Source organism: Arachis hypogaea, chromosome 19, assembly GCF_003086295.3.
Source record: "Arachis hypogaea cultivar Tifrunner chromosome 19, arahy.Tifrunner.gnm2.J5K5, whole genome shotgun sequence".
Lineage (NCBI taxonomy): Eukaryota > Viridiplantae > Streptophyta > Magnoliopsida > Fabales > Fabaceae > Arachis > Arachis hypogaea.
In genome coordinates, this window is record NC_092054.1 from 157,662,120 (window position 1) to 157,689,627 (window position 27,508).

Here is a 27,508-nt window from a genome sequence, read left to right on the forward strand (position 1 = left end):
TATTAATTAATATTTAAATTTAATTTTTATATAAATTTTTATTATAATATTTTATAATTTTAAAAATTATTTTACTAAATATATTTGTTATTATTTGGACTTATTAATTTTTTTTAATTTAATTTATTAAATACAGATTTTACAACTTTTAAAAAGTAAAAATTTTACTAAACTAAATCTTAGTTTCTAATATTAATGTTCTGAAAATCGAATCAATTATCGAACAACTCCAGTTATTAATTTACTAATTTTAAAAATTTAACAATTTCAACCAAGAAGATTTATTCATTACTACTACTTTCAAGCTTCAGGCAGAAAGCAGACAGGCATCAAATAAAGAGAGTCCAACTTAGAACATCAAGGGCTTTCCTCTGTAGGGATATCAGATAAGTAGCGCTGCTATGGCATACCCAAAAGCCGAGCGGCGAGTGGAGTGCCACAATCCCATTCATCATTTTGGATCTACATAATCCAAATGCCATAGCACTGGCGACCCGCGTTCCCACCAATCATGGTAAGATGTGACGTTCTGGACTAAAGTGTGATGTGAAGACAATTCTTTCAATAGGCTTCAGTCGACCATTAGCTTAGTGTTTTTCAACCCTGAAGAGAATGAGCAGCTAGCTAACTCGAACTAACCATCATATGGATCCTCAAAAGCATGGCTTGCTTGAATTCTCCGCAGAGAAAGAGGGTATAGTAGGCGAGCGGGTTAGCGAAGACCCCGCGTTTATTTTGATTATTGCATTATTGTCACCTGGCGCGTCGCATATGAGGCTGCATTAATCGGGGATACACGACAGAAGGAATTTTTTTTTAATTGAAATAATTGAATTATAATAAAATAATTAAAAATTATATTTTTATTATTTTAACATATATTTGTACTAAGATTTTATATTAGTGTTATATTATAATTATAATTATTTGGCTAAATTTTTTATAATTTATAATATTTAAATTCTAGCTAAATTTAAGAATTTAGAAGTTTTAAACTTTTAAACATTTTAATTTTTTTTAAAACACAATATAATTTTTAATATATACTTTCAAATAATATATATTTTAGATTATATAAATAGATTATTTATATTAATATTTTAAGCATAGGTATAATTTTTTGGGTCATATTATTGTTTTTGTAAGGTATAAATGTATAATTTAGTGGCCCCAACCACAAACTATGCCAGTGATGTTAATTTGGACAAGGACATTTTTTCGGTGAAAAAAGTATATTCAAGACCTTGGTGGACCAGGTAATGAAGTCAATTTTCGAAAAAAATTGGGGTTGGTTCACAAATAATCAAGAGTAGCGGTTGGGGATGAAATAAAAAAAGAAAAAAAAATAGGGGGAGGAGACAAGAATCCGATATTAAAGCAAAGTCCCGAACTCCATTAATAGGTGGGTGAAAGCTGTGTTGGAGTCAGTGTGAAGCTTCCTTTGGTCGACCTGCACGGAGACGGCGGTGCACGGCGGAGGAGAACGCGGGATTGAACGGCGTGGAAGCATACATCGAGATCTGGCTGTCTCGAGGTTCAAATAAGGGAAGGAAATGGACCACACTGGGCAACGAGATTCACAGGTACGCTTTGTCGGTGTCAACGAGGTTTTTACCGTCCGATAATGCCGGGGGAGGTATGCGCAGAAATTGATTTCAATTGGGGGGCCCGTGCCTCCCCGTGTCCCCCAATAGTTTTAACCGTTTGATTTTTCGAGGTTGCCGTTTAGAATGGCACATAGCCGAATGAGTTTTAGTTGGATTATTTTAGTATGTCTGGAATTACAGTTGAATGAGTTTTAGTTGGATTATTTTGGATGTCTGGGATTATAGTTGTGTGTTCGTAGTTATGGTTGATAACGCCGATGTTCTGTTCGCTCACTGCGATTTTTTGAACTGTTACAGCCGAATGGGTTTGTGGAGCCAAGCTACGAGTTTTCATCTAATTTTGACCGAGTCCATGCGTCGCAGGTGTGTTTTGTTGCTCATGTTATGAATTTTTGTTTGACTGGTTTATGTTGATGTGGCCCACTGTCTGTTGTCACACATGCCGCATGTTGTTCGTTGCAGGATGCTGATGATGGAATAAGCGGCGAAACCGTGCTGGTAGAGGAAGCAGAAGCGATGGATTCGTCCATCGCAGATGCAAACATAGATGCAGAAGTAGCAGGGGATTGTTGACGGGATAGGGTCCTTTGGCGCAATTGAATTTTCTTCCCTGACAGCCAAGAACGTCCTTACGATGGAGTTCACAAGCCTACAGGCAGCTTATGACTACTACAAGAATACGGTCGCATCAAGGGATTCTCAGTCAGGAGGTCCAAGGTGGGTCGCAGAACAAAGCAGGGGGCGGAGGGCAAAATCATTTGGCAGATATTTGTGTGCTCGAGGGAAGGAGAGCGAGACGGAAATCACATGCAGCGGGAAGACAGGAAGATGGATCCTCGACCGATCACGCGGTGCGGGTGTGAAGCCTGGATTAAGGTCCATGTTGATGATGCCAGCGGGCGATGGTTGTTTAAAAATTCTGCGATAACTATAATCATCCCATGCTGGATGCGAGGTTCAGGGGTCAGTCGCAGTCACACAGAGTAGTCAAGGAAGGCGATTTACACCAAATCAATTCCATGAGAAAATTTGGGATGCGGGTGCCGACAATTTTCCGCGCCTTTGCCAATCAGTTAGGGGGATTCGAGACTGTTGGGTTCGAGATAAAGGACATATATAATGCGATAGAGAAGCAAAGGCGGGCTGGCGCGACAGATGCTGAGGCCGCGTTGAAGTTCTTAGGAACTCTAAAGACCACTGATTCTAGGATGTTCTGGAAGTACTCGCTGGATGTTGACAATAGGCTGGAACATCTCTTCTGGTGCGATGGTACAAGTCGTTATGACTACAGCGTGTTCAGGAATGTCCTGGGATTTGATGCAACGTACGGTCGTAACAAATACAAGTGCCCTTTGGTAATATTCTCAGGGGTGGACCATCATATGAGGACGGTGGTGTTCGGTTGCGCCATCTTGAGCAACGAAAGTGAAGGAAGCTATGTGTGGTTGTTGCGGGCATTTCTTGAGGCAATGAAAGGAAAACAGCCGAAGTTTGTCATCATGGACGGGAACCTCGCCATGAAGAGCGGTTAGTACAGTTTTTCCCGGTGCACATCAGAGATTGTGTAGCTGGTATTTGTTAAGGAACGCCACTGCTAGAGTTGGACGGCTGGGATTTCTTAAGAAATTCTGTCTATGCTTGATGGGAGATCTAGAGGTTGACGAATTTGAGAGAATATGGACGGACAGCGTGGCAAACCACGGGTTAGAATATCATTCGCGGATAGCGGAGATGTATGCAAAGAAGTATTCATGGTCTAATGCGCATATCTGGGAGAAATTCTTCACAAGACTGAAGACGACATCGAAATGCGAGGCCTTGAATATGCAGCTTGAAAATTTTATACACAACGGGTACAATCTAAGAGAGTTTGTGGAGCACTTCCAACACTATCTAAAATTCATGAGCCATCAAACTATACTATGTTTTGATTTGTTAAGAAAGTAAAGTGGAATTGAACTAATAAGCAACGAGGATCATTGAATAAACTTACTTTTGGACTAATTGAGTATATAAAGCTAATAAGTAAATTATGTGTTAAAAAGAAAAAGCTGATAATGGAATGGTTGTTGAATAATATGGTTGCATGTGGATCATTCAGGATCTAAATTATATAGTATGCTACCTCTCTTATATTCAGGATCAATCTTCTTAGTCAAGACACTCACTATAATAGCTATACTTTCTGTTAACGTTAGTTACACAACCTGTCCTTCTATAAAGTAATTGAGAATGCTATTCAATCAATAACATTGAAGAAATGTATGTATAAGTATAGCTGTGTACTGTATTACTATTATCATTTTAAGATTTTCTTGTTTTAGAGCTTTTTAATGATATTTTAAACCTTTAACCTAAAGTCTTGTTTTGACAATTAATTGAATAATTGGTGTTGATATACATACACGATTGACTGATAATTCTTTCTTCTTTTTTTTTTTTTTTTTTTCAGATATACATATATGTATTAATATATATATATGTTTTCTTTTGTGTTGGGGTTTCTACTTTCTAGCACCACTTCTAGAACATAATTGAGTTTGAGTGTAACAAGTGAGTTGACTATAGCATGAATTGAATCTTTCATATTTTTTAATAAAAATATAATGGAAAAATGTTTACCCTAATTCAGGTTAATGAAAATATTAAAATAACAAGTGTACTCTAAGAAATAAAAATCAGACACAAATATAAATTATATATTAAAAATAAATTAAACAAAATATATTTTTATAAGTCAATAAATAATAATTATTTTGATAACTAATTTTTTAGAGTATACATAACATTTTTATAAAAATAAATACATTTAAACTTACAATAATGCAAAATAAAATGTTGATAAGGCGACTTTCTTCGATTGCACAATTTAATCTTCACTAAAATATATCGCAAACAAAGTGAATTTTAAATAATGAATAATAAACATTGAATACTCAAAATTAATAATAAAAAATATATTGTAAAGTGATAGCCATACTTTCGGTGAAATTTTATATATTCTTACCTAAAGTCAAATAAAACAAAAAATTTTAGAATCAAGCAAAATACTTAGTTCAATCAAGTTGGAATAATGTATTTTATATTTATGCGCCAATTACCTTTTAACTAAATGTAACATATATAATTAATTTAGTGTAAATGACTTCTTTCATTTCGTTTTTATTGTCTTCTTGATTTTTCTGTGAATTTTTTTTTCTTTTTTTCTATAAATTTTTCTTTTTTACGATCAATATTGTTAGATTTGAATTCGTTTTTGTTCAAAATTTTAGTTGTTTCATGGTCGTTTTGATTTTTGTAAAAGCAAGCAGTGAAATTAGATTTTGTATAACTTTTTCATTTTCGAAAACAAAATATGATGCAAGTTAAGATCAATTGAACCAGCTAGAATTGAACTATTGTTTTGAATCAAATTAAATTGACGAAATTTTGATTCGTTCTTTTAATCAATGTAGTTCGTATCTAGTTGCTTTGTATATGAGTTAAATAAGTTTGTTTCTGTTACATTTTTTTTTGTGTAAATAAGTTCGTTTTTTATTTTATTGAAAATCTCATATACGATTCTTGTAGAGCACTGTAAATTGTGAATATTTTGCAAAAAAATTGAAAATCATGTTATATAATATATTTATACAATAAAAATAGAATTGTTTCAATGTATTTACACTTACATTATATTTTACTATCTCCTTTTTTATGATTTTTTTTAATAATTTTTTTAATTGTCATTTTAGTTGTAAAGAATAAAAAAATTAGTTAATAAATAACAATACAACATTTAAATTATAATGATACCAAAACTACTCAATGTATTTTTTTTTTTTTTGGTGTCTAAGGATAAGAAGAAACAAAGAAAAAACACTAAACACTAGGGACGTAGTCCCGTTGCAACAACACTGTTAAATCTTCCCAAAACTCATTCCATTCTAATTGCTGTATGCAATTAGATGCTACATATTTAGCCAAAGCATCAGCAACTTGGTTGGCATCTCTTTGAATTAGATTGACTTCTGCTCTCCAATTCCAGCTTAAGACCTCTTTGATTTTAGTCACCAAATCATTATCAGAACTTTGCACTTGGTTGTTTCTATCATTAACAAGGATAAAAGCATCCAAACAATCCGTCTCGCAAGTGACCTCTCTAAACCCAGCTTCCCATGCTAGAATTAGCCCTCTCCAAATTGCAAAAAGCTTGCTTCGAAGAATAGTAGCACGTGGTAAAGAACCAGCACAACCACGCAACCAAGAGCCATTATAATCACGCAATACACACCCAAAACCAACAGATTCACCAAATATACTAGCATCACAGTTTACTTTAATCGAAAATTGGGTAGGAGGAGACCAAGAAAGCAGCAAATAAGAAGGAGTAGACACATGATGTATAGATAAGAACTTATGAAGTTCAAATTGATAAGCATGAATAAGAGCTATAACCTTACCCATTCTTCATGGATTAGTTGGATTAAAAACATCATTGTTACGATCCCTCTAAATCTACCAAATAGTCGCCGAGAAGAGGAAGGCATTGGAATTCATGCCACTGCGCAACCAGTAATCTAACTGTTGACCGTGAACTTCCAAATTCAAACTATGCTAGATAGCTTTGGCCTTGGGGCACTCACGAAGACAGTGAGAAATCGTTTCAGGTTCAGTATTACATCAAGGGCACAAATCAGAGCTGCCCAAACCTCTATGAAATCGAAAAGCAGTTGTGGGAATTGCATTATAAATACATAGCCAAATGAAAATTTTGTACTTATCGGGAACTCGGGTCCGCCATAACCAAAGCCAATTGGTCTGCTCCTCCCAACTGAAAACACGCTTATAAAGCCACAAGTAGCTATTTCTAGAAGAATAAATATTGGAAGGAGTTGCTGACCACCTCCAACCAGCCCCCTTTCCCATTTGACAATCTGGATTATACGAAAGAATACTCTGTTTAACAAGGTCAGGTAAGGGAGTGTGGCACCTCTCAAGCTTCCACTGTCCATCCTCCCAAAAATCACTGATATTACTCTCAAAATCAGAAATATGAACATACGGCACTTCCTTTGCCAAGGGACCTTCCATCCTCCATTTTCCAAACCAAAAAGATTGGTTAAGAGGACCAATATTCCATGTGAAACCATCTCCTAAAAGATTAAAAGCCTTGCAAATACTCCTCCATACATGAGATGCATTTCTGGGAGGCATGAAGAGACTAGTATCAAACGTTTTGAGGAATTTATGAAAAATCAGTTGGACCCAAAACTTCTCCGGACAGTTAAAGAGCTGCCAAATTAGCTTCCCTATCAGAGCAATATTAGCGCAAGCCGGATCTCTAATGCCAAGCCCACCAAATTTCTTTGGGGTGACAACTGTATTCCAATTAGTCAGACTTAAACCCCTTCCATCAACCTTTCCTTTCCACAGAAAAAGCCGCATCATAGAAGTAATCTTATCAGATACAGAAGAAGGGAACAAAGATACCTGCATTTGATAAGTTGGAATGGAAGCCGCTACTGAATTAATGAGACAAAGCCTGCCGGCTCTATTGAGAAGTCTGCCCTTCCAGTTAGCAAGCCTACCTTTGATCTTATCCACAATACCATTAAAAGGGGCTCTAGTAACTCTAGCATGGTGAAGATTAACTCCAAGATATTTACCCAAGTCTTGGGTAAAACGGATAGAAGAGACACCAGTGAAAAGTTCCTTCCTTCTATTATTGACATTCTTAGAGCACAGGACCTTTGATTTGTCCAAATTGATCTTCATCTCCGATGCTCTACAGAAGCTTTGGAAGGCATGCATAACACATTCTACCTGAGATTTTTGCGCTTTACAAAAAAGAAGAAGATCGTCTGCAAACATGAGATGAGAAATTCTAGGACCACCCCTGGTCACTGCCACTGGATCCCAAAGGCCCGAATCAACTTGGTTAGCAATGTACCCAGCTAGGCGCTCCATACATAAAACGAAAAGGTAGGAAGACATGGGGTCTCCCTGCCGAAGGCCTCTTCTAGGAGCAAAACTGTCTAATCTATTTCCATTCCATAATAAATTCAACGAGGAAGCTCGAACACAAGTCATAATTAATCTGATAGTAGCTGAAGGAAAACCAAACTTTCCCAAAGTATGCTCTAGGAACCGCCAATCAATCCTGTCATAAGCTTTTTCCAAGTCTATTTTGAAAGCAAGAGTTCCTTTACGGGACTTGGTCTGTTTCATGAAGTGTAGAATCTCTTGAGTAATGATTATATTGTCGGGGGCGCCCCTCCCTGGGATAAACCCACCTTGAAGAGGACTAATAATCTCTGTCAAGAAAGGTCGAAGGCGATTAACAAGAACCTTTGTGATGACCTTATAGACCACATTACACAGACTAATAGGGCAAAAATCCTTGAAATAAGAAGGAACATCTACATTCGGGATAAGCACAATAAGAGTTTCCATGATTCTTGTATCAATAAGATTACCCCTGAAAGCACTATTCACAAGCTGCCAAATATCCACTCCTACAATTTCCCAATACTCCTTAAAGAAATAAGTCTGAATGCCATCCGGACCTGGAGCCTTAAAGGAGTTCATGCTAAACACTGCTGCTTTAACCTCAGCAAGAGTCACTGGAGCAGTAAGTGTCTCACAAGCTTCGGCACTAAGGTTAGGCAAAGTAACGTCTCCCAAGCAATCCACTTCTACCTCCTCCGTAGAGCAAAAGAGATTTTTAAAGAAAGAGGTGGCTTCTTGTTGAAGAATTTTTGAATCTGTAGACCAGGAACCATCAAAAATAAATAGCCCGTTAATCTTATTAAATCTCCTGTGAACCAACGTTTGAAGGTGGAAGAACTTGGTGTTTCTGTCACCAAACCGCACCCATTTTTTCCCTTGACTTTTGAAACCAAAACAACTCCTCCTGAAGTAAGATGCGGTTATAATCTTCATTAAGTTCCTTTTCTTTAATCCTTAATGAAAGAACATCAGTCACCTCCAACCTCTTTTGAATGGCGCTGATCCGATTCTCTAAATTCCTCTTCTTAGCAAAAACATTACCAAAAACCTTAGCATTAAAGTCCAAGGACCATTGCTTAACAGCATTTAAATTTGTAGGGATACTATGATTATTACCATTCCATGCATTTTGTACAACTTGCTTGAAGGAAGGGTGAGTACTCCAGGCAGCTTGGAAACAGAATGGCCTATCTCCCTTTGGCTGAGAAATACCATGGCACCTAATAAAATAGGGCAATGATCAGAGTGAAGACGACATAAGATTTCAGCATAAGCCTCAGGAAATAAAGAAAGCCAAGAGCTATTGATAAGCACTCTATCCAGCTTCTTTGTGATATCTATATTATTCTGAACTCTGCTATACCATGTAAAATTCCTGCCTATCATTTGGAGATCAAACAACCCACAATCATCCAAAGTTGAAGAGAATAAAGCAGCTCTGTGGCTGGAGAAATGACCTCCATTAACTTCATCTTCTTTGAAAATTTTATTAAAATCTCCCAATGCTAGCCAAGGGCCTTCAAAAGAAGTTGCCAAACTAGAAAGATACTCCCAAAGAAAAATTCTATGCTCAAACTGAGGGCTAGCATAAATTTCACTACACCTCCAATTATAAGAATCCAAATAAAAATCAAAGGTAATGCATTGATCAAAGCTATTTACTAGCTGGCAAGTTAAGTTGGGAATTGAAGAGAGGAACCAAATTCCCCCTTTATGCCCAACAGCTTCAACAATTCCTACAACATTATAACCAAGACCCTCCCAAAAGGATTTCAAATTATTGAAAGAAGAGTGAGTTTCAACAATAATAAAAAAAGATGGATGAAATTTATTAACTAATTCCTTGCAGTGAACCCGTGCCAATTTGTTTGAGGCACCCTTAATATTCCACATCAAAATATTCAGTCTATCCATAATCAACAAAAGAAAAAATTGTACCCAAGCTTACTACTTCATACTGCGGCTTCTGCCATTGTCGTAGGTCTGCCTTCAACACTAACCCCTTCTTCACGCGCCGTTGCATCTGTTTCATTCTGGTTCACTGGGGAAGATTGCAAAGATGCTGATCTGTGTCTCTTTCTTGCCGTTCCAATAAGAGGAGAATGAAAAACAATGCTCTGTTTAGCTTTTTCTGATAACGCTTCAGAGATGCCAAATACCTCAGCCTTATTGGCCTTGACCCCTTTCCTCACCTGATTAGAACCAAGCTTAGTCTCCTTATGGCCCAAAGAAAAGCCTCTTCTCTTTATGTTTACATATCCTCCTTTATTTATTGTTTGGGTTTTATTGTTCATAGGCCCAATTGAACCATTAGAAATATGTGGACCTACCGTAGCCTTACTTTTCCTAACTACTTTATTCCATTCATTCCCTTCATTAATACCCCCATCCACAACGTGAATAGCCTTGCCTTTTCTACCCACTTTGTCCACCTATTATTTATATTAACTCCTTCATCAAGAACATGATTTGCATGCACATTATTCTCCACAAGATCCGCACTATCCTTAACCAAACGGTCATTCCCGCTAATTGCTCCAAATTCAAAAACTTGCTTGACTTGGTGCACCGCCGGTGATAAGATCTTCAATTGATTGTGAGCATCAACCACCGTCGCACCACTACCTATTTTCTCCAAAGACGCGGTGGATGCCGCACCCAAGGGAGCTTAGTGAGAAGGAGTCTCTTTCGGTGAGCCTGGTGAGAAGGCTGGAGCTTTGTTACCGGTTTTGCAATCTGCTAGTACATGCCCGTAACACCTACAAGTACCACAGATTAAATCTAAACTCTCATATTCAACGCAATATGTGCTACCATTTACCAACACCTCTGTGACAACAGGCAACCCCAGGTCTATCTCCACGCAAGCCCTTGCAAATCTTCCTCTCTCTGCTTCCTTAGTGGCGAGATCGATTTTGATAGGGTTACCAATTGCTGCTGCTATACGACGCATCGCTTCTTCTTGATAGAAAAGAATGTTTAAGCCTAAAATGCGAATCCATACTAAAGTATTTCCAAAGGAAGCTTCATTCGGACGAAAAGATGGAGACCATGATTTAACTGCTAATTTATATCCTTGGATCATCCACGGTCCTCCCAAAAGAATTTTCTCTCTATCTTCAATCAAATCACATTTGATCATGAAATAACCAAAATCCACGTCCATAACTTCGTACCCTCCACGCAGCCTCCACACATGTTTGAGTTTGAAAACCATCGCTGAGTAGCTAAGAGGCTTGCCAAGAACTTTCACCACAATAGAACCCAAGTAGGGTTCTGCTAACGCTTTGAGTCCTTCCTCAGAGAAAGTAACACTTGGAGGTTTGGAATCACCTTGTTTGCCTTGCACAGTAGCCAAACAATCTCCTACAAGTGCACAATCCATGCATAGAGGTTTAGGTTTAGAAGCTCCTACAACTTTATCTCGGAAAGAAACTTTCAAACCCTTGTTTTCACCCTCCTTGACACCAATTGATCCCTCCCCAACACTATATATAATTTAAATGACATCAGAATTACTATATCTATTATATATAACTTAATTATAACAAGTCACAAAAAAAACTTAATTATAATAAATACAAATCAATGAGATTAAGTATACTATATTTAATCCAGAATGACATGAAAAATACTTAATGATGACATTACACTAGCTAAAAACAACACAAGCACACAAACATAACTTAATCAACCACAAAACACATCCAAATTAATTTGAATCAGAAAAATTCATCAATATGCTTTAAATGATACCAAAAATCATAACTACTACACTAATCATATGTGATTTAATTATAATAAATTCAAGTCAATGAGATCAAAGACATCACATTTAATTCAGAATGATATCGCAAAGCACTTAATAATCACAACACACATTTAAAACAAGACTAGCACACAAACATGACTCAATCAACCAAAAAAAATATGCATGTCAATTTTAAATGAAGAAAACTTATCAACATGTATTAGATAACACAGAACAAGCACAATTATTACAAGATTAGCACTATAAAAAGAATCACTATTCGTAACTTCTATTTTTATCACGAAAACACAAATTAAATCTACTAAATACTTACACTAAAATAAGTTCATAAAAATAACTCAATCAACCAAAAAATATATGCATGTCAATTTTAAATTTAGAAAATTCATTAAAATGCATTAGATAACACCGAATTAGTACAGTTATCACAAAATCAGCACTACAAAGAGAAATATTGTTCGAAACTTCTATTTTATCGCGAAGACATAAATTGTACATAAATACGAGAATCTAGTATTTTGCAAGTGAGAAAACAAAAAATAAATAGAAATAGATAATTTAGATTCTCATCATCTTTAATAATGTTTTTTATTTTTGTTTTGGTGTTTGTTGTTGAAAATTTGAAACCTAGCATAAAGAATATTTTTGAGTTTTGCAGAGATTTTGAGAAATTTTTAAAAGATTTTGAGAATAATTTTAAAATTTTTGTGTTAGAGTGAGAGTGATTTTAGAAATTATTTTTTTAAATGTAATCATATTAAAGAGCGTGATATATGAAATATTTATGTTTGTGAAGAGTTGAAACAAGCTCACTAATAAAATTGATTTTTATTAAATTTAGATCAATTTAATTAAATTTAATTGTTAAAAAAATTTGGATGTAAAATGGACGGTAAATTAAATTAAATTAAATGTTATTAATAGATATTAGATAGTTGGTCTAATAAACATAAAAGCGAGGGGCACATTGGTCATTGCAGCCAAATATAGAGACGTGTTTGGCGAAGAGGAAATAAAAGAAGCCCTTTTAGGCGTAAAACTAAATCCCTAGAAACCGAGAAGGAATGCGCCGAAGAGAGGGTTGGGTCTAAGCATAGCGCGGGAGAGTGTGTGTGCGTGTCTCGTTCTTTTTACTCTCTGGCTCACTCACACACACATACAGAGAAAGAGAAGCTTCTTTCCCACACAGATTAGTTCCCTCACAATTTTTTTAAATATTGGTTGGTTTAAGACACAAGGACCGTTGTTCCCGCCATGGTTATGGCTCCATTCAAGGAGGAGCAGCCTCAGCCACCGCCCATCGACCACGCCACCACCCTCATCTGTGCTCTCAACTTCCTCTCCCGTGATCTCCCTCTCCCTCCCCACCTCCTCAGTTCTGTTTCTACCATCTATCACTCTCACCCTTCTTCGCAGAACCAGCTCCAAGTACGTCTTTCCCCTTCTCATTCTTTCTTCTCGATTTCGTGCTCCTCAATGTTTTGGGGTAATCGGGTTTGATGGGCGTTCTTCAAGTTTCGTTCTTTCATCTTGATTTTTATGTGGGTTGGCCAAATTTCATGACTTTTTTTTTTGGGTTTTTGAGGCTGCTTATGTCGAAATTTCTGGAAAGTTTTGCCCTTTTTTATTCTTATTTTGCTTCGTCTCTTGATTGTTGTAATGGGGTGTTTAGTTTTAGTTTTACTTGTAGCTGGATTTAATTTGATGTGGTATGGAGTTGTTGGAGTTGGTGGTTTGTTTTGTTGTTTCATGGTGATATGTGCCTTTTCTCAATGGTTTGTTTGGAGTCTTTCTCAGCCTATTGATTGTTGTTCGTATACAATGCAGCTGCCAGCTACACCTCTCATCATTTTTTTATTTGACTTGTTTACCACTTTACCATGAATTTATATTTTTCTTCAGTCTGCACGATAGGTTTAAGGTTTCTTTAGCTCTCATGAACTTGTGAATCACAGTTACATTATGGGTGACGCAAGGTTTATGAGTTCTTTCATGAAGCATGAATGATGGAAGGTTGCTCTTTGACCATAGTAGAGTCAACTAAAATACTTGTGGTTATGAGTTGGGTTTCCTACAAAACATAAACGTATTAAAAAAACACACTTTTTAATATGCACTAGCTCAGTCATATTTTATTTTAATGTTAAACAACTCTTTTGGCAAATCAATCTAGAAGAGCATACAGAATAAATTATGGCATACATTAATTTATTTAATAGCTTTGCTCCAAAGAAACAGTGATGTTACTTACATGTTCTGCATACCCATATTTCTACTTCTTCTAGTGTTATTGTTCATCTTACAACACACTTATTTTGGTTGTTTGATTATAGATTACTCTTATAAGTAATTTGAATGCAAGAACAAGTGTTGCCTATACTTTCAAGTTTGTCTATACTTTCAAGTTTCTGATAAAATTATTACATAATGATGTTTCTATTATTCATTAATCATCATGCAGGATGATATAGGGAATTCTAGTGAAAATTTAATTACAGACCTTGAAGGTGCATTGTTTAGGCAACGCCCGTCGGGTTCCGAATTAGAGAGAGCAAGGGAAAGCCGTTATCAAAATCGGATACAGCATCGATTAAATGAACTTGAAGGTTAACAATTTTAGTAAAAATGAAATACCTCCTCTTTATTTATATTTATGGTTTTTTGACCTTGTAAACATGGTATAGAATTTGAGTTTATTTGTAAATGCTCACATCATGTTCACTGATCACTATCAATTGATGTTTGCTTAATTTTTTTTAATAGTAATGATCTTTAGAGGTATAGTTTATGCAAGCCCATTGATTGAATTAGCTAGAATTATGACTTGCATAAATTCCAAAAGGATTCTATTGTAAAGGACGTTTGCTTGTTTATATTAGTATCGTCAGGTGGTGAAAAACAGGTTAAGGCTGAGCTTCCACCACATCCTTTGATGCAATAAGGCAATGTTGTTGTATCGTTGATATAAATATATCTTTTAGGAAAATGTCTAACTTATTCTCATAGCAAAAAATAAGTCAATGATGAAACTTAAGTTGACATTGAGTAATGACAAATTGACAATGGATTGACAGTGATGCTAATGTGAATAGGCAATAAAGATTAAAAAGGGAAATAGGACGGCCTAGTACACAAACATTCTGCGTTAAGCAAGGTTCGGGAAAAGGCCGCACCCTTTGGTGTAATGTAGGTAGCCTAACTTGATAATTACATATGTGGCTGATTCGACTACTTCAATCCGTGACCTTGAGGTCACACGGAGACAACAAAAACAATATTAGTGAACACCATCCCCCTTAAAGTATTGACTGACGAAGTGACTTTAAGATAGTTCTAACATGCTGTCTTTATTTCCACAATCATTTCTACCCAATGGCCTTTAAAAATCTTGACTACCTTACTGAAAACTTTTATTATTGTTTTGAATCAGGATTGCCTTCAACAAGGGGAGAGGATTTGCAAACAAAGTGTCTGCTTGAACTTTATGGTCTAAAGGTAAAATTGATTCTTGAACCTTTCTTTGATGCTAAGTTTATTTACCAAAACTAGTTATCACCTCACCCATAGTAGGTTATGTAAGGATTTCTTTTTGGGTGATGAAAGAACATATTATTAAGACATGCGTAAGGATTGTTACATAGAATAACCTTTTATATATTTGATATCATATATAGCTGAATATTTTTTAGCCATTTGCAGAACCAGAGGTTTTCCTTGTTTCAAAGAGGCAAGAACAAGTTGATAGAATATAATCCATATTAGAAAATGAAAAAAAAATTTAAAACTTAGCTTGAAGCATAAAGATTAATATTAGTTGATGATAGTTATTTTACTCAAAATTTTTTATTATATATTGTATTACATATCTTAGTATAGTATATTTTTTTAAGTATTATTACCATCCACATTTTAGTGTATGACTACGATATTATGTATAGTTTATATTAGAATGTATTAAAAGTTATGTACATAATTAATATAGATTAAATTAGTTCTGTTACTATTTGTATTCATTTATTTTCATTGAAATAGTAAATGGAAATGAATCTCTTTAGTTTAAGAAAACAAGGGAAAAAATGTCATATCCAATAGTTGAGGAATAATTTCTAATGAGGAAATTACTTGAATTTCTATGGTTCTTAAATCAACTGCAACCGATAACAAATTGTGTCCTTGTTGGCAAGGACTTCTTTTGTGGCAGCTACGAGAGTTGCATTCGAAGGTTCGGTCTGATGTGAGTTCTGAGTACTGGCTGAATGTTAAATGTGCATACCCCGATAGGCAATTGTTTGATTGGGGCATGATGAGGTTGCAGCGTCCGCCATATGGTGTTGGAGATCCCTTTGCCATGGATGCTGATGATCAAATAAGGAAAAAAAGGGATGCTGAGGTGATCCACATGTTTCGTCTGTATTTTACAGTCTCTAGACTAGTATTGAAATTTTTTTGTACTGCTTATCTCATATAAGATTATCACATGCAGAGACTATCGAGATTAGAAGAGGAGGAAAAAACTCATATAGAAACTAGAAAAAGAAAATTTTTTGCAGAAATACTCAATACCGTCCGGGAGTTTCAATTGCAAATTCAAGCTTCTGTGAAGCGGAGAAAACAGAGGAATGATGGTATTCAGGTGCAATGTTTCTTCCGTTATCTTATACTGGTGTTTGGGTTACATGGTGTATCTTTTGAAAGTGTCATTTTTGTGGACTGTCCTTGGGAGTTTAGATGTCTTTTCTCTTCTATGTGAGTTGGGAAATAATTTATTATTGTTTAAGCTTGGCCTATGAATTCTCAAAAAGTAATTCTGTAGGCATGGCATGGAAGGCAAAGACAACGTGCCACACGGGCTGAGAAATTGAGGTTCCAAGCGTTAAAAGCTGATGATCAAGAAGCTTACATGAGAATGGTGAAGGAGAGTAAGAATGAAAGATTAACCACGCTTCTTGAAGAAACCAATAAACTACTAGTAAATTTAGGAGCTGCTGTTCAACGTCAAAAGGACTCCAAACATTCAGATGGTATAGAACCCTTGGAAGATTCTGAAGTTGATTTACCTGAGTCAGACGCTTCCAAGAATGAAAAGGAATCACCTCTTGATGAAGAGATGGATATGATAGATTCTGATCATAATGGTGATACTAGTGATTTACTCGAAGGTCAGCGGCAATACAATTCTGCCATACATTCGATTCAAGAAAAGGTAGGTCTTTGGGTCCCTTTATTTCACTTGGAACATAAAGAAACTGATGTTCTAGACAAATTGTTGGCTGTTTGAGTTATACCTTATTAGACATTTCTCATAATAGCAGATTCGGGATAAAGAGTAGGCATTTGGCTTCATTTTTGGTATGAATTATAGAGTGCATGGGATTCGATATATTTTATGTTTCCTCCAACTTCATATTTCTCTTTTTACTAATGATTATATTCTCTTATTGACAGAAAAAGTCACTCCTTATTAGTTGTTTGTGTATAAAGATGTTGTAAATTGATATAACAAGCTTATTTGTTTGTAGGTTACTGAGCAACCATCTACTCTTCAAGGTGGAGAATTAAGACCATATCAGATAGAAGGGCTCCAGTGGATGCTTTCTTTGTTTAATAACAACTTGAACGGAATTTTGGCTGATGAAATGGGTCTTGGGAAGACAATACAAACAATTTCGTTAATAGCACATCTTATGGAGCACAAGGGTGTTACTGGTCCCCATTTGATTGTTGCTCCAAAGGCTGTTCTGCCAAATTGGATGAATGAATTCTCAACATGGGTTCCAAGGTATGTGCTGGAAGACTACAGATTATTTCATTCCCTGCCCTCCTGGTGGGGAGAGGGGAGCGAAATCGCTGTCTGTGTGAAATCTACACATTATACTCAGTTACTCACTTACAAATTTCTTGTGCTTTTTATTTATGATATAGCATAACAACTATTCTTTATGATGGACGGTTGGATGAGAGGAAAGCAATGAAGGATGATTTGTTAGGGGAGAGGAAATTTAACGTTCTGCTAACACACTATGATCTTATAATGAGAGATAAAGCAATTCTCAAGAAAATTCACTGGATCTACCTGATTGTGGATGAAGGACATCGGTTGAAGAATCATGAATCTGCTCTAGCAAGGACATTGGAAGCCGGGTATGATTCTAAACGACCGGTATTGATGCTAAACAGCCTGATGACTGTACCAACTAAAGAAAATAGTTGATGAATATTGAGTGGGATAGCTTTTGAATATTGAAGTCCTCTTATCTAATTTAAATTTTACTTGTGTGCAGCTATCACATTCAACGCAGACTCCTGTTAACTGGCACCCCAATTCAAAACAGCTTGCAGGAGTTGTGGTCCCTGCTTAATTTTCTCCTTCCAAACATTTTCAACTCTGTTCAGAATTTCGAGGACTGGTTTAATGCCCCTTTTGCTGATCGAGTTGATGTCTCTTTAACAGATGAAGAACAACTTTTGATTATTCGACGTCTACATCAAGTAAATTTCTCTTCCATTTTCTATATCTCTTGCTTTTTGCGGCTTCTTTCTGAAGTGTTTCATTGACTCTTAGGTAATAAGGCCCTTCATATTAAGAAGAAAAAAGGATGAGGTGGAAAAATTTCTTCCCTCGAAATCTCAGGTCATACTCAAATGTGATATGTCAGCCTGGCAGAAAGTATATTATCAACAAGTCACTGACGTAGGCAGAGTTGGCTTAGACAATGGTCTGTATCTATTTCTTGTTTTGCAGCTATCTCTTAATTCACTGCTCCTGTTAACTTGGTAAAATGCAAGTTATTATTATCTTCATGAATTTTTTTCTTTCTTTTCAACATGCCTACAGCCTATGAATTAGTTGATCTTTGCTAAGTAAGCTATAAGCATAGATTCCCTTCAATTGTATATTACATTGGTATGTTTTACCTGTTGCAAGTTTGCTATAAATCAGTGAAATATGAATATTTGGTAATTCAAGATAAATTTGGCTTTCTTTCACCTGCTGTTGGTGTCTGTCTTACTTTTGTTAGGAAAACTAAACCTGTAACATTAGTTGATTTTTAGATCCTTGTGAGCTTAACGATTTCTTACCGCTTGTGTTGCAAAGTTTTAAAGTAAATATGGAAAAAAATATGTAGGTTCTGGAAAATCAAAGAGCTTGCAGAACTTAACAATGCAACTCAGAAAGTGTTGCAACCATCCATACCTCTTTGTGGGAGATTATGATATGTATAACCGTAAGGAGGAGATTGTCAGAGCATCAGGTAAGTTTGAACTTCTTGACCGTTTGCTCCCAAAACTTCGCAGAGCAGGCCACAGAGTCCTCCTTTTTTCACAAATGACGAGACTCATGGATATTCTCGAGATTTATTTGAGACTTCATGATTTTAAGTATCTAAGACTTGATGGCTCGACAAAAACGGAGGAAAGAGGCACTCTATTACGAAAATTCAATGCTCCTGACTCCCCATACTTCATGTTTCTCTTGAGCACCCGTGCTGGAGGTCTTGGTTTGAACTTGCAAACAGCAGATACTGTTATAATATTTGACAGTGATTGGAACCCCCAAATGGATCAACAAGCAGAGGATCGAGCACATCGCATTGGTCAAAAGAAAGAAGTTAGAGTTTTCGTGTTGGTTAGTGTAGGATCAATTGAAGAGGTGATTTTAGAGCGTGCAAAACAAAAGATGGGCATTGATGCAAAAGTCATCCAGGCAGGACTTTTCAACACAACTTCAACAGGTTTGTAGTTCTTGAGAATTGTTATTTGCTTGAATATAGTTTATAACTTCATATTGCCAAAAAAACCAGACTAATTGAGTATGTGGCATTATTATTTCAGCTCAGGATAGAAGAGAAATGCTAGAGGAGATTATGCGTAGAGGTACAAGTTCACTTGGGACAGATGTACCTAGTGAGCGAGAAATTAACCGCCTCGCAGCCCGATCAGATGAGGAATTTTGGCTATTTGAAAAAATGGATGAAGAGAGAAGACTAAAGGAAAATTACAGATCTCGTTTAATGGACGAGCATGAATTGCCAGATTGGGTGTACTCTCCCCTTCATAACAAGGATGAAAAGCTCAAAGATTTCAACAATGGCAGTGCTACTGGAAAGCGTAAAAGAAAAGAAGTTGTTTATGCAGATACATTAAGTGATCTTCAATGGATGAAGGCCGTGGAGAACGGAGAAGATCTATCAAGGCTTTCAGTAAGGGGGAAGAGAAGAGACCACCTCTCATCTGACAACGCAGCACAAGCCAGCGACAATTCAGGGGCTGAAGAAAGGTTCTTGGAACTCCGCGCTGAGAGTGTCCACATGGCAAATGACAGAACAAGTGAAGATAGTTTCCATGTGACCCCTGCCTCAAAGAAACCCAAGCTTGAAGGCGCAAATTCCCATAGGCATGCATACGAGGATGTCAAAGGAAGTGGCTTGAACCAGCATGTGTTATCATGGAACACTCACAGAAAGAAGAGATCAAGCTATGGTCAGAGTTCATCATCTGATACCAAAGGACAGAGTTCAAATGGAAGAGCTAGCTGGAACTGATTCCAATTAAGTTTATAGTTAGTCGTGGCTGATATATATATAATTTTTTTTTTAGCAGAGCTATTCAATGCAATTTTGGTTTTAGTTCCTGAGTCTATCAGCAGCCATTAGTAGATTTTGTACTTTCTCAACAAATGATAATGCTCTGAAATTTATTGTGGTATTTGTAACATGTCTATCAGCATTAGTGCAAAATCAATCAATTTATTTAGTATTATTTTTCTGGTTCATTTACATGCTTCTGTCCGGATAAAAATGGAATAAAACTTTGTCAAATGTTATTAGACAGGGTAATATAAGAATTTCTTGTAAAAATTTAGGTATCCTGACAGTTTTTTACTCTTTTTTTTTTTATATGAGAAAGTAAATATTATTCACTGATGTAATTTTCATTTAGACCGCATACATCTAACCTTTTGGATGCGATTCTTCTTGGGATCTTGGGTTACTGCAGAATGCTTGTGCACCAGATTCTCCTTAGATTATTTGATGAGTTCATTCAGAATGCAATATATTAATATGTTGATTTCACATGATTGCATGAACATGAGTCCATGTTGTTGACAATCTGACTTTAATATTCTTCATGCAGACATGCTAAAGGAATATTAGCACATGCATACTTTTGGTTAAAATCATTAGATTTCAAAACATTTTAGTTTATAACTCCGTATATTCTTTAAATTTATGGATTTCAGGAAACTTTATCTACAAAAGAAAAATTTTCTTGAAACATACAAAATTCATCTATTTAAAATAAAATGTATTATGTTACTATCGCAATTAGTATATTAAGTAGTTTTAAATTTTATAGAAATAAATATAGAGTAATAAAATTTACAAATAGTTTACACTACAATGGAGTTTAGACTAATTTTTAAGAGTATTATTACCAAAATATTTTCATAAAATACACATTTTGGTCCAGCACTGCGCAGGTCTCCATCTTAGTTTAGAATAATTCCTCAAGGGAAAAAATGAGTAGGCTACACGGTTGCCACACATCAAAAGAAATTAAAGGAAGCATTCAAAATATGATTAACATACATAATCCAGATACATGTCTATATATCCTCAATGTTTCTACTGGTGCACCTTCATAAATACATAAACTGCTACGAATAAAATGGTCTAACACTGCCATAAAGAGTTTACTTGAGCATCAAAACATAAAAGTGTACTACTACATTTCAATTAACTGCAAGACTCTTCATTTTCGATTCCAGTTCATTATCACCACCCTCTTCATCAGAATCTTCATCGTTGTCTATTCCATCAGGGTCATTTTCATCTAATGGACCAAGCATGTCCAAAGAAGTTTTGAATATGTCCTTCAACTCTTCAACCCCTTCAGTGGAAATGATGTTTCCATTGATGAATAGAAGTTGGAAATTTGCCTTTTGCACCACAGTCAGAGCCAACTGTTGAGCCCCCGCCCTCGATATTTTGTTGCTACTCAGATCAACTTCCTTTAAGTGAACGTGGCCTTCTAAAGCCTTGCTTACCTGGATGGCACCTTCGTCCTTGAGTTCATTCTCGGAGAGGTTCAACTTGGCAAGGAAGATCTTTGCTTCTAGGCATGCTCCTATTGCAGGAACAGCTTCGGCTGTAATGTCATTTCCACTCATCTCCAGAACTTCAAGGTAAGGTGCTGATTCCTTAAGAGCATTGATTATAGCAATTGCACCATCATCTTCTAAGTTGAGGTAGCTCAGGTATATCTCTCTCAATTCTGCATGCCTTGTAAGAGCTTTACTCAAAGAAATACCACCCTCTACTCCAAACATGTTATCTCGCAAATCAAGCTTCCTCAGATGGATACAATTTCCTAAAGCATTGGACAGGGCAACTCCACCTTCAGCACCTATCCTTGTGGAGGAACAACGAAAATCCTCCAAGGAAGGAGAACGCTTCACAATCTCAGCTATAGCTAATGCCCCTTCATCTCCGGTCATATTATTATGGAAATGAAGAACCTTGAGCTTCTCAGTAGAAGGAATCAATTCACAAATTGCTTGAGCAGCTTCCTCTGAGATTCCATCATTCATTAGATAAAGCTCCTCCAAGTGGTTTTGCGACTTCAATAGTGCTCCAAATGCTCTAACACCTTTCTCCCCTAAAGCGTTGTCAGAGAGGTTTAAAGACCTTAGGGCAGCACCCTCTAGTGCAGTTGAGAATATATTCATGACATCAAGAGCTTCAGCTTCTGGTCTTCCAGCAATAAAATCCGATAGATCTACATCTTTCAACTGGTGCTTGATGGAACTGAGAATGGGCTGGGCAACTTCTGCTGCTCCTAGTCCAAAACTCCGGTTGCTGAAGCATATTTTGGTGAAAGAATTTTCTGGCTCCTTTAACGGCCTTAGTAGTTCCTCGGCCTCATCAGGTTCAATAAAGGCCCTTTTGCCTTTGGATATATCAAATACAGATTCAGCAGGTGCAGAGGTATTATCAGATGCTACCACTTCTTCTTTACCATTTAGACCCGGCCCTCTTTTGAGAACTTCTAAGAGGAGCTTACTACATTCTTTGGCATAAAGCTGGACTGCAGAACCTCCATCACCATCGGGCTCCTGCTCATAGTGTTGATTTGCTGTTGCAAAAGCCACATCCTCAATTCTTTTTGCATTCTCTTGAGCTTCTTCCTTGTCCAAATTTCCATACCTTTGTGTGAAAACAGATTTCGTTGTCAGATTGTTGGCCATCCTCTCCACAAGTGTCTGTCTAGTGTTCTGACTAGGTGGCCACAATTTGATTGAAAACGGTCTCTGCGGCGAATTCAGCTCCATAGCAATGAAACCTACAAATGTCCATGTAAGTTATTCTAATTAACGGGAATATTTTCAACAGAATTAAGAGTAAAAATTTAGCTCATGAAGATTTATTGTGAAACAATTGCATCCATAGATGTATATCCTCGAATCAAGGTGCCAACTATTATCAACGGCCACATTTTCCAAGCCATAGCATACCAAATATCACATATCAGAAGAAAACAAAATAAAAACCAGGATGAAATTCGTTGCCAAAAGTAAGGCCCTGTTTCCTTCCATTTCATTCATAATCTGCACTTGTAATGATGACCTAAACTAAACAAAGTAAAACCACAAAGTATTATGAGGGAAACAAAATAAGGGTTTAACGAGCCTAATAAAAACAAGGTGACATGTAACACAGTTAAAGTACGAGGTCGTTTCCTCGGACAAACACCCGAGCAAATCGCCGGCAAATAATCCTAATAAAAATCCCAGGTTTAAGCCAAAAAAAACAATGAAACAGATCTGAGACTACGTAAAGGTAGGGCAATGGAGAACACGACGAAGAAGATAAACAACCCTAGAAATTTGAAAATGGTACCTCTTTGGCTCTGTTGAACGGTGATCCGAGACTTGGGTTATTTGCAGCGCCAACGCAGTGTGTGTGTGACTGAGAAACTCGCGAGACCTTGAATTTAAATGGAACAGCGAGAGTGTGGAGGGAAAACCTGAAAATGATTATCGCTTTTGAAAAAGTGCAAATGCGGCATGTGGTTAATGGTGATTAATGATGATAGCCTCTATTCCTCTCTGTCTAAAGTTAATGATTTTAAAACTTAAAAGTGATTCATTATTGATTTTTCATTTTATTTTTTTAATATAAATAGCTTATCTTATTTTAGTTATTTACTATACTTCTTAAACCGTTCACTGTCAAATCGAATTAAACCGTCTTGCATTTGTTTTGTTTTTTATTTCGCCGTCAATTAAGAATTAACACGTATTAATTTATAATTTATAATCAATATTGTTGCATATGATATATTATATTACGAGATATTCTCTACATCCAAATAATTTTGGCATTTAAGTTCATCCAATTAATTTTACCTTCTTTTTTGCGTTTCTCCTCTCCTCATTTTTCTTCACTTTTTTTCTGCGTTCCTTCTTCTTCACGTGTTTTTTCTTTATCGTTATTCTTTTGTTGTTGTTGCTGTATTTTTTTTTTATATTTTTCTCCTTCTCTCCAAGCAGTAGAAGGTGAGAAGGGAGAGTTATAAATTATGCAGAACAGAAATGAACTGATGGTGAAACAATTGTATAATACTAAATGAATGAAACATTATATAAAATCAAATTCAAATTCGAATATCTGAATCGAACACGTACTCATGGTGATTCATTATATAAAATCAAAGTCATACAGTTTTCTGCGTAATGAACCGAACACGTACTCATGGTGAAACAATCGTAGAATGAACAAAACATAATCCATTATATAAAATCAAATTCGAAACACCTCTATCTACAATGTAGAGATTATCAATTCAATTTAATTCATATTCAGAACATTACGTCCATTCAATTCAATTCAATTTGATTGAAAAAATAATTCATTAGCAAAATGTTGGTGTTATTGGTGATGACAATAACGAAAGAGAAGAAGAAGAAGAAAAAGAGGAGGAAGAGAGGCAGAAGAAGCAGAAGAAGAATTTGCGTGAACAAAGGAGGAGAAAGAAGATGAGGTATAAGTGAATTTGAAAGAAGAAGAAGATGACATATGCATGTATTTAAAAGAAAAAGAAGAAGCGCATGAAAAAAAAGATAAAACACCTGTAATCATCCTCTTTTAATGAGAATAATTTTTGTTGATATAAAATATATTTAAATAAAATTTGAATGAAAAAATACTTACTTATATATAAAGCATAGCCCTTGTATTGTATATCTGTTTTGGTACCAAAAACATATTACATTTTACTATAATTATTATGATCGATTAACTTGTAATAATTGTTCCCCAAATTTATTGCCACTGCTCAATATACTTATTCATAATAATCAGAAACATGTATGGTCAAACAAGGAAAGAGGCTATGCGACTAATCATGTTGTTGGAGTTATGAGTTTGAGGATGATAGATCTGAAAACAGTGTTCCTCTCCTTCAACTTCAATAAGTTCCACGTCACCATTCCACCCACTCTTCTTCACAGCATCACAGTACCAAATCCCTCTGTCCCTAAGCTCATCTTTGCCAGCAACAAAGATCAGAATTTTAGGGCACCCAAGCTCCTTCAAGCTGGCTGCACCAGGTGCCAATGGATTTATCAGTGGGTTGTCAATACCACCCGGTGCATCAGGGTACACGAATTTCCACACCTGCATTGCTGAGCTCTCTTCATGTCCTTCAACTGCTTCGTTCAGAATCGGCTTTGAACTCCAGAACAATGGAAAAGCAAGCACTGCCCCTGAGATTTTGACTTGGTTCGGTAACTGGTCAACGCGGAGCAATAAGTAGTGTGCTATGTTTGCACCCGAAGTGTCACCTCCTATGTAGAATCTGTTGAAATCTCCATGATTCATCAACCATGGCTCGCTCTTGTTGGAACTGATCCAATTCAGTGCATACCATCCTATACGAATACAAATACGTATGCGAATACTAATATAAGATAACAGTGATTATCTGATTATCAATGAATAAAGTTAAAGTTGTTAATTTGACTAACCATCTTCATATGCAGCAGGAAGAGGGTGTTCTGGTGCGAGCCTGTACTCTATGGAAGCTACGAGAACCTTTGCTTGTGAAGCTATGATGTTGAGGTAGCGTTGGTGGAGGAAGGAGAATGCGGATTCGAGGCAAAACGCGCCGCCGTGGAAGTAGACCAAGATTGGAAGCTTCTGGTGATGGTTTTCAAGTTTTGGAAGGTAAAGCCTTGCAGAGATTAAAGGGTTCTCTGATATGACGATGTCTTTGGATGAAACTCCAGTGTCTGGGTCTTGTGGTGAAGGTGGCACATACGAAGAGCCTAGAAAGCGTTCAACGGTTCCGTCCTTGTAAACTCTCAGAAGAGGTGGAAGCTCTCTGTCTATCTCCTTGGTGGTGGTTGAAGAAGCCATTCAAGTTTTGAGGGAATAGAAAACAGAGAGAGTGGTGTGAAGAAGAAACAGGGGTAGGTGCAAGAAAACAGAGCATTTTATTCTGATTTTTAATACTGCATAATTAGTTAATTTCTTATTTACTAATAATAATCAACTCAAGTGGCTAATTGAGTCAAAATAACAATAACAACAAAAGTCAAACGTCACTTCAATGAAATGGTAATGGAAAACCCAAAACTTGTTGGCTTCCTCGTGCCGCCCTACCTACCCAGTGATTTGATAATATTATTATCTGCTTCAAGGTAGTGGATGGTGGCAAATCTATATCTACCCCATTTAAAAGCACACTTTTTTTACAATATATTTTTTGGGTGTGGTCATTTTCCCAATTTTACATTAACGTGAAATATTTGTGCACTGAACTACCCTTTCTTTATTAGAAGTTTGAATACATTCTGTTGCGGCACATCACAACATGCTCAAGTGATGAATCAAGTAAGCGTTCTATTATTCAGATAAGTAGGAAAGATCACCTCACATCATAGAAAAGCCAACAGAAACAAATGAAATAAAGCAAAAAAGTTAAACACATTCTTCTACTCCTGGAGAAAAGAAGCCAAGAGTTTGTTCAATTTTAAAGCATTTTCAGTCTCAGGATGCAACACATGATAACAATGATCCTCCTCTGCCTCTTCAAATAGTTCAATCTTGCCATGCCACCCACTATTCTTGACAGCCTCATAATACCAAACCCCTCGATCCCTCAGTTTAAATTGATCCTTTCCAGCAACACACACAATCATCTTGGAGCACCCAAGAGAAGCCAAGCTAGGTGCCCCTGCACTCATTGGGTTGATCATTGGGTTATCTATTCCACCTGGCGCAGAAGGATACACAAACTTCCAAGCCAAAATGCTAGAATCCACCTCAGGGTCTAGAACATATTCTGATCCATAAAAGAAAGGGTGGCACAAAAGAGCACCAAGTACTCTAACATTGCCCGGCAAGGCTTCAGCGCCAGCGCGCATCGCAATGTTATGTGCGATGTTGGCACCGGCGCTGTCGCCGCCGATGAAGACCTTGTCAAAATCACCATTTTCAATCAACCAAGGCTCTGTGTTAACTGTGGTTTTGTTATCAGAATGAGATGCTACCCATTTGAGAGCGTCCCAACTATCACGGTAACATGCAGGGAGAGGATTTTCTGGTGCCAGCCTGTACTCCACGGAAACCACTATGAACTTTCCTTGTGGAGCAAGGTAACTGTTGATATAGTCATGGAACCACTGAGAGAAAGGAGATCCCAAGAAGAATGAACCGCCATGAAAGTAGACAAGGATGGGAAGTTTCTCTTTCTCATTGGTGAGCTTTGGAAGGTAAATGCGAGCGGAGATTGGAGGGCTGTGTGAGATGATTATGTCTTTGGATGAGATACCGGTTTTTGGATCATCAAGAAGTGGTGGCACAAATGGTATTTGTATTAACCGTTCCACGGTGCCATCACTGAAGACTCTGATGTATGGAGGAACCTCTCTAACAATCTCTTTCTTGTTAGAGGAAGGTGTGGTGGTGGGCGTTGCAGAAGCCATTTCTGTTAATGAATTGTGAAGTATGCAGTTCCTGGGGCAAAAACGTGCCTAGAAATTGTCCCTTCAAAGGAAAGTCTATATAAGCTAATTTTCATGAGGAAGTTTCTTTGGAATTAGGTGGTAATTTAATAAAAAAACATGTAAAGT

At 36.6% G+C, this 27,508-nt stretch overlaps 6 protein-coding genes across 7 annotated transcripts; 2 read left to right on the forward strand and 4 right to left on the reverse strand.

Moving 5' to 3' along the window:
* Positions 1-2,241: 2,241 nt before the first annotated feature.
* Positions 2,242-3,715, forward strand: LOC112779185 (protein FAR-RED IMPAIRED RESPONSE 1-like). The gene is made up of 4 exons (XM_025823428.1): positions 2,242-2,483; positions 2,569-3,134; positions 3,256-3,460; positions 3,709-3,715. The coding sequence occupies exons 1-4, from the start codon at positions 2,242-2,244 to the stop codon at positions 3,713-3,715; spliced, it is 1,020 nt and encodes a 339-aa protein (XP_025679213.1).
* Positions 3,716-5,359: 1,644 nt separating this feature from the next.
* Positions 5,360-9,734, reverse strand: LOC112777171 (uncharacterized). 2 transcript variants are annotated; one of them, XM_025821472.3, is made up of 3 exons: positions 9,537-9,734; positions 8,715-8,818; positions 5,360-8,619 (listed from the first exon to the last, which is right to left on the reverse strand). In XM_025821472.3, exon 3 carries the CDS (start codon positions 8,529-8,531, stop codon positions 6,270-6,272), a length of 2,262 nt encoding a protein of 753 aa, XP_025677257.2. In that variant the 5' UTR covers positions 8,532-8,619; positions 8,715-8,818; positions 9,537-9,734; the 3' UTR covers positions 5,360-6,269. The 2 variants fall into 2 exon arrangements, with proteins under 2 accessions (XP_025677257.2, XP_072082649.1); XM_072226548.1 differs by having other exon boundaries at positions 9,547-9,684.
* A 2,653-nt stretch (positions 9,735-12,387) lies between these two features.
* On the forward strand, positions 12,388-20,130 carry LOC112778526 (probable ATP-dependent DNA helicase CHR12). Its single transcript, XM_025822835.3, has 12 exons — positions 12,388-12,798; positions 13,832-13,976; positions 14,801-14,865; positions 15,572-15,760; positions 15,854-16,003; positions 16,184-16,573; positions 16,890-17,149; positions 17,293-17,511; positions 17,652-17,859; positions 17,933-18,086; positions 18,498-19,103; positions 19,204-20,130. Exons 1-12 carry the CDS (start codon positions 12,625-12,627, stop codon positions 19,911-19,913), a joined length of 3,270 nt encoding a protein of 1,089 aa, XP_025678620.1. The 5' UTR covers positions 12,388-12,624; the 3' UTR covers positions 19,914-20,130.
* A 793-nt stretch (positions 20,131-20,923) lies between these two features.
* Positions 20,924-23,604, reverse strand: LOC112778527 (uncharacterized). Its single transcript, XM_025822837.3, has 2 exons — positions 23,271-23,604; positions 20,924-22,713 (listed from the first exon to the last, which is right to left on the reverse strand). Exon 2 carries the CDS (start codon positions 22,700-22,702, stop codon positions 21,104-21,106), a length of 1,599 nt encoding a protein of 532 aa, XP_025678622.1. The 5' UTR covers positions 22,703-22,713; positions 23,271-23,604; the 3' UTR covers positions 20,924-21,103.
* A 980-nt stretch (positions 23,605-24,584) lies between these two features.
* On the reverse strand, positions 24,585-26,041 carry LOC112776333 (2-hydroxyisoflavanone dehydratase). Its single transcript, XM_025820459.2, has 2 exons — positions 25,400-26,041; positions 24,585-25,303 (listed from the first exon to the last, which is right to left on the reverse strand). Exons 1-2 carry the CDS (start codon positions 25,788-25,790, stop codon positions 24,747-24,749), a joined length of 948 nt encoding a protein of 315 aa, XP_025676244.1. The 5' UTR covers positions 25,791-26,041; the 3' UTR covers positions 24,585-24,746.
* Positions 26,042-26,181: 140 nt separating this feature from the next.
* LOC114925992 (2-hydroxyisoflavanone dehydratase-like) lies at positions 26,182-27,361 on the reverse strand. Its single transcript, XM_029295835.2, has one exon. It carries the CDS (start codon positions 27,359-27,361, stop codon positions 26,369-26,371), a length of 993 nt encoding a protein of 330 aa, XP_029151668.1. The 3' UTR covers positions 26,182-26,368.
* Between the last annotated feature and the right edge of the window lie 147 nt (positions 27,362-27,508).

Coding starts and splice junctions, on each gene's coding strand:
- LOC112776333 (XM_025820459.2), bottom strand. CDS start 25,790: ATGGCTTCTTCAACCACCACCAAGGAGATAGACAGAGAGCTTCCACCT. Junction 25,304..25,399: donor TCCTGCTGCATATGAAGATG/GTTAGTCAAATT, acceptor GTATTCGTATAG/GATGGTATGCACTGAATTGG.
- LOC112779185 (XM_025823428.1), top strand. CDS start 2,242: ATGGAGTTCACAAGCCTACAGGCAGCTTATGACTACTACAAGAATACG. Junction 2,484..2,568: donor GGTGTGAAGCCTGGATTAAG/GTCCATGTTGAT, acceptor TGCGAGGTTCAG/GGGTCAGTCGCAGTCACACA. Junction 3,135..3,255: donor GAACCTCGCCATGAAGAGCG/GTTAGTACAGTT, acceptor GCTTGATGGGAG/ATCTAGAGGTTGACGAATTT.
- LOC112778527 (XM_025822837.3), bottom strand. CDS start 22,702: ATGGAGCTGAATTCGCCGCAGAGACCGTTTTCAATCAAATTGTGGCCA.
- LOC114925992 (XM_029295835.2), bottom strand. CDS start 27,361: ATGGCTTCTGCAACGCCCACCACCACACCTTCCTCTAACAAGAAAGAG.
- LOC112778526 (XM_025822835.3), top strand. CDS start 12,625: ATGGTTATGGCTCCATTCAAGGAGGAGCAGCCTCAGCCACCGCCCATC. Junction 16,574..16,889: donor TACATTCGATTCAAGAAAAG/GTAGGTCTTTGG, acceptor ATTTGTTTGTAG/GTTACTGAGCAACCATCTAC. Junction 17,512..17,651: donor GCAAGGACATTGGAAGCCGG/GTATGATTCTAA, acceptor ACTTGTGTGCAG/CTATCACATTCAACGCAGAC.
- LOC112777171 (XM_025821472.3), bottom strand. CDS start 8,531: ATGAAGATTATAACCGCATCTTACTTCAGGAGGAGTTGTTTTGGTTTC.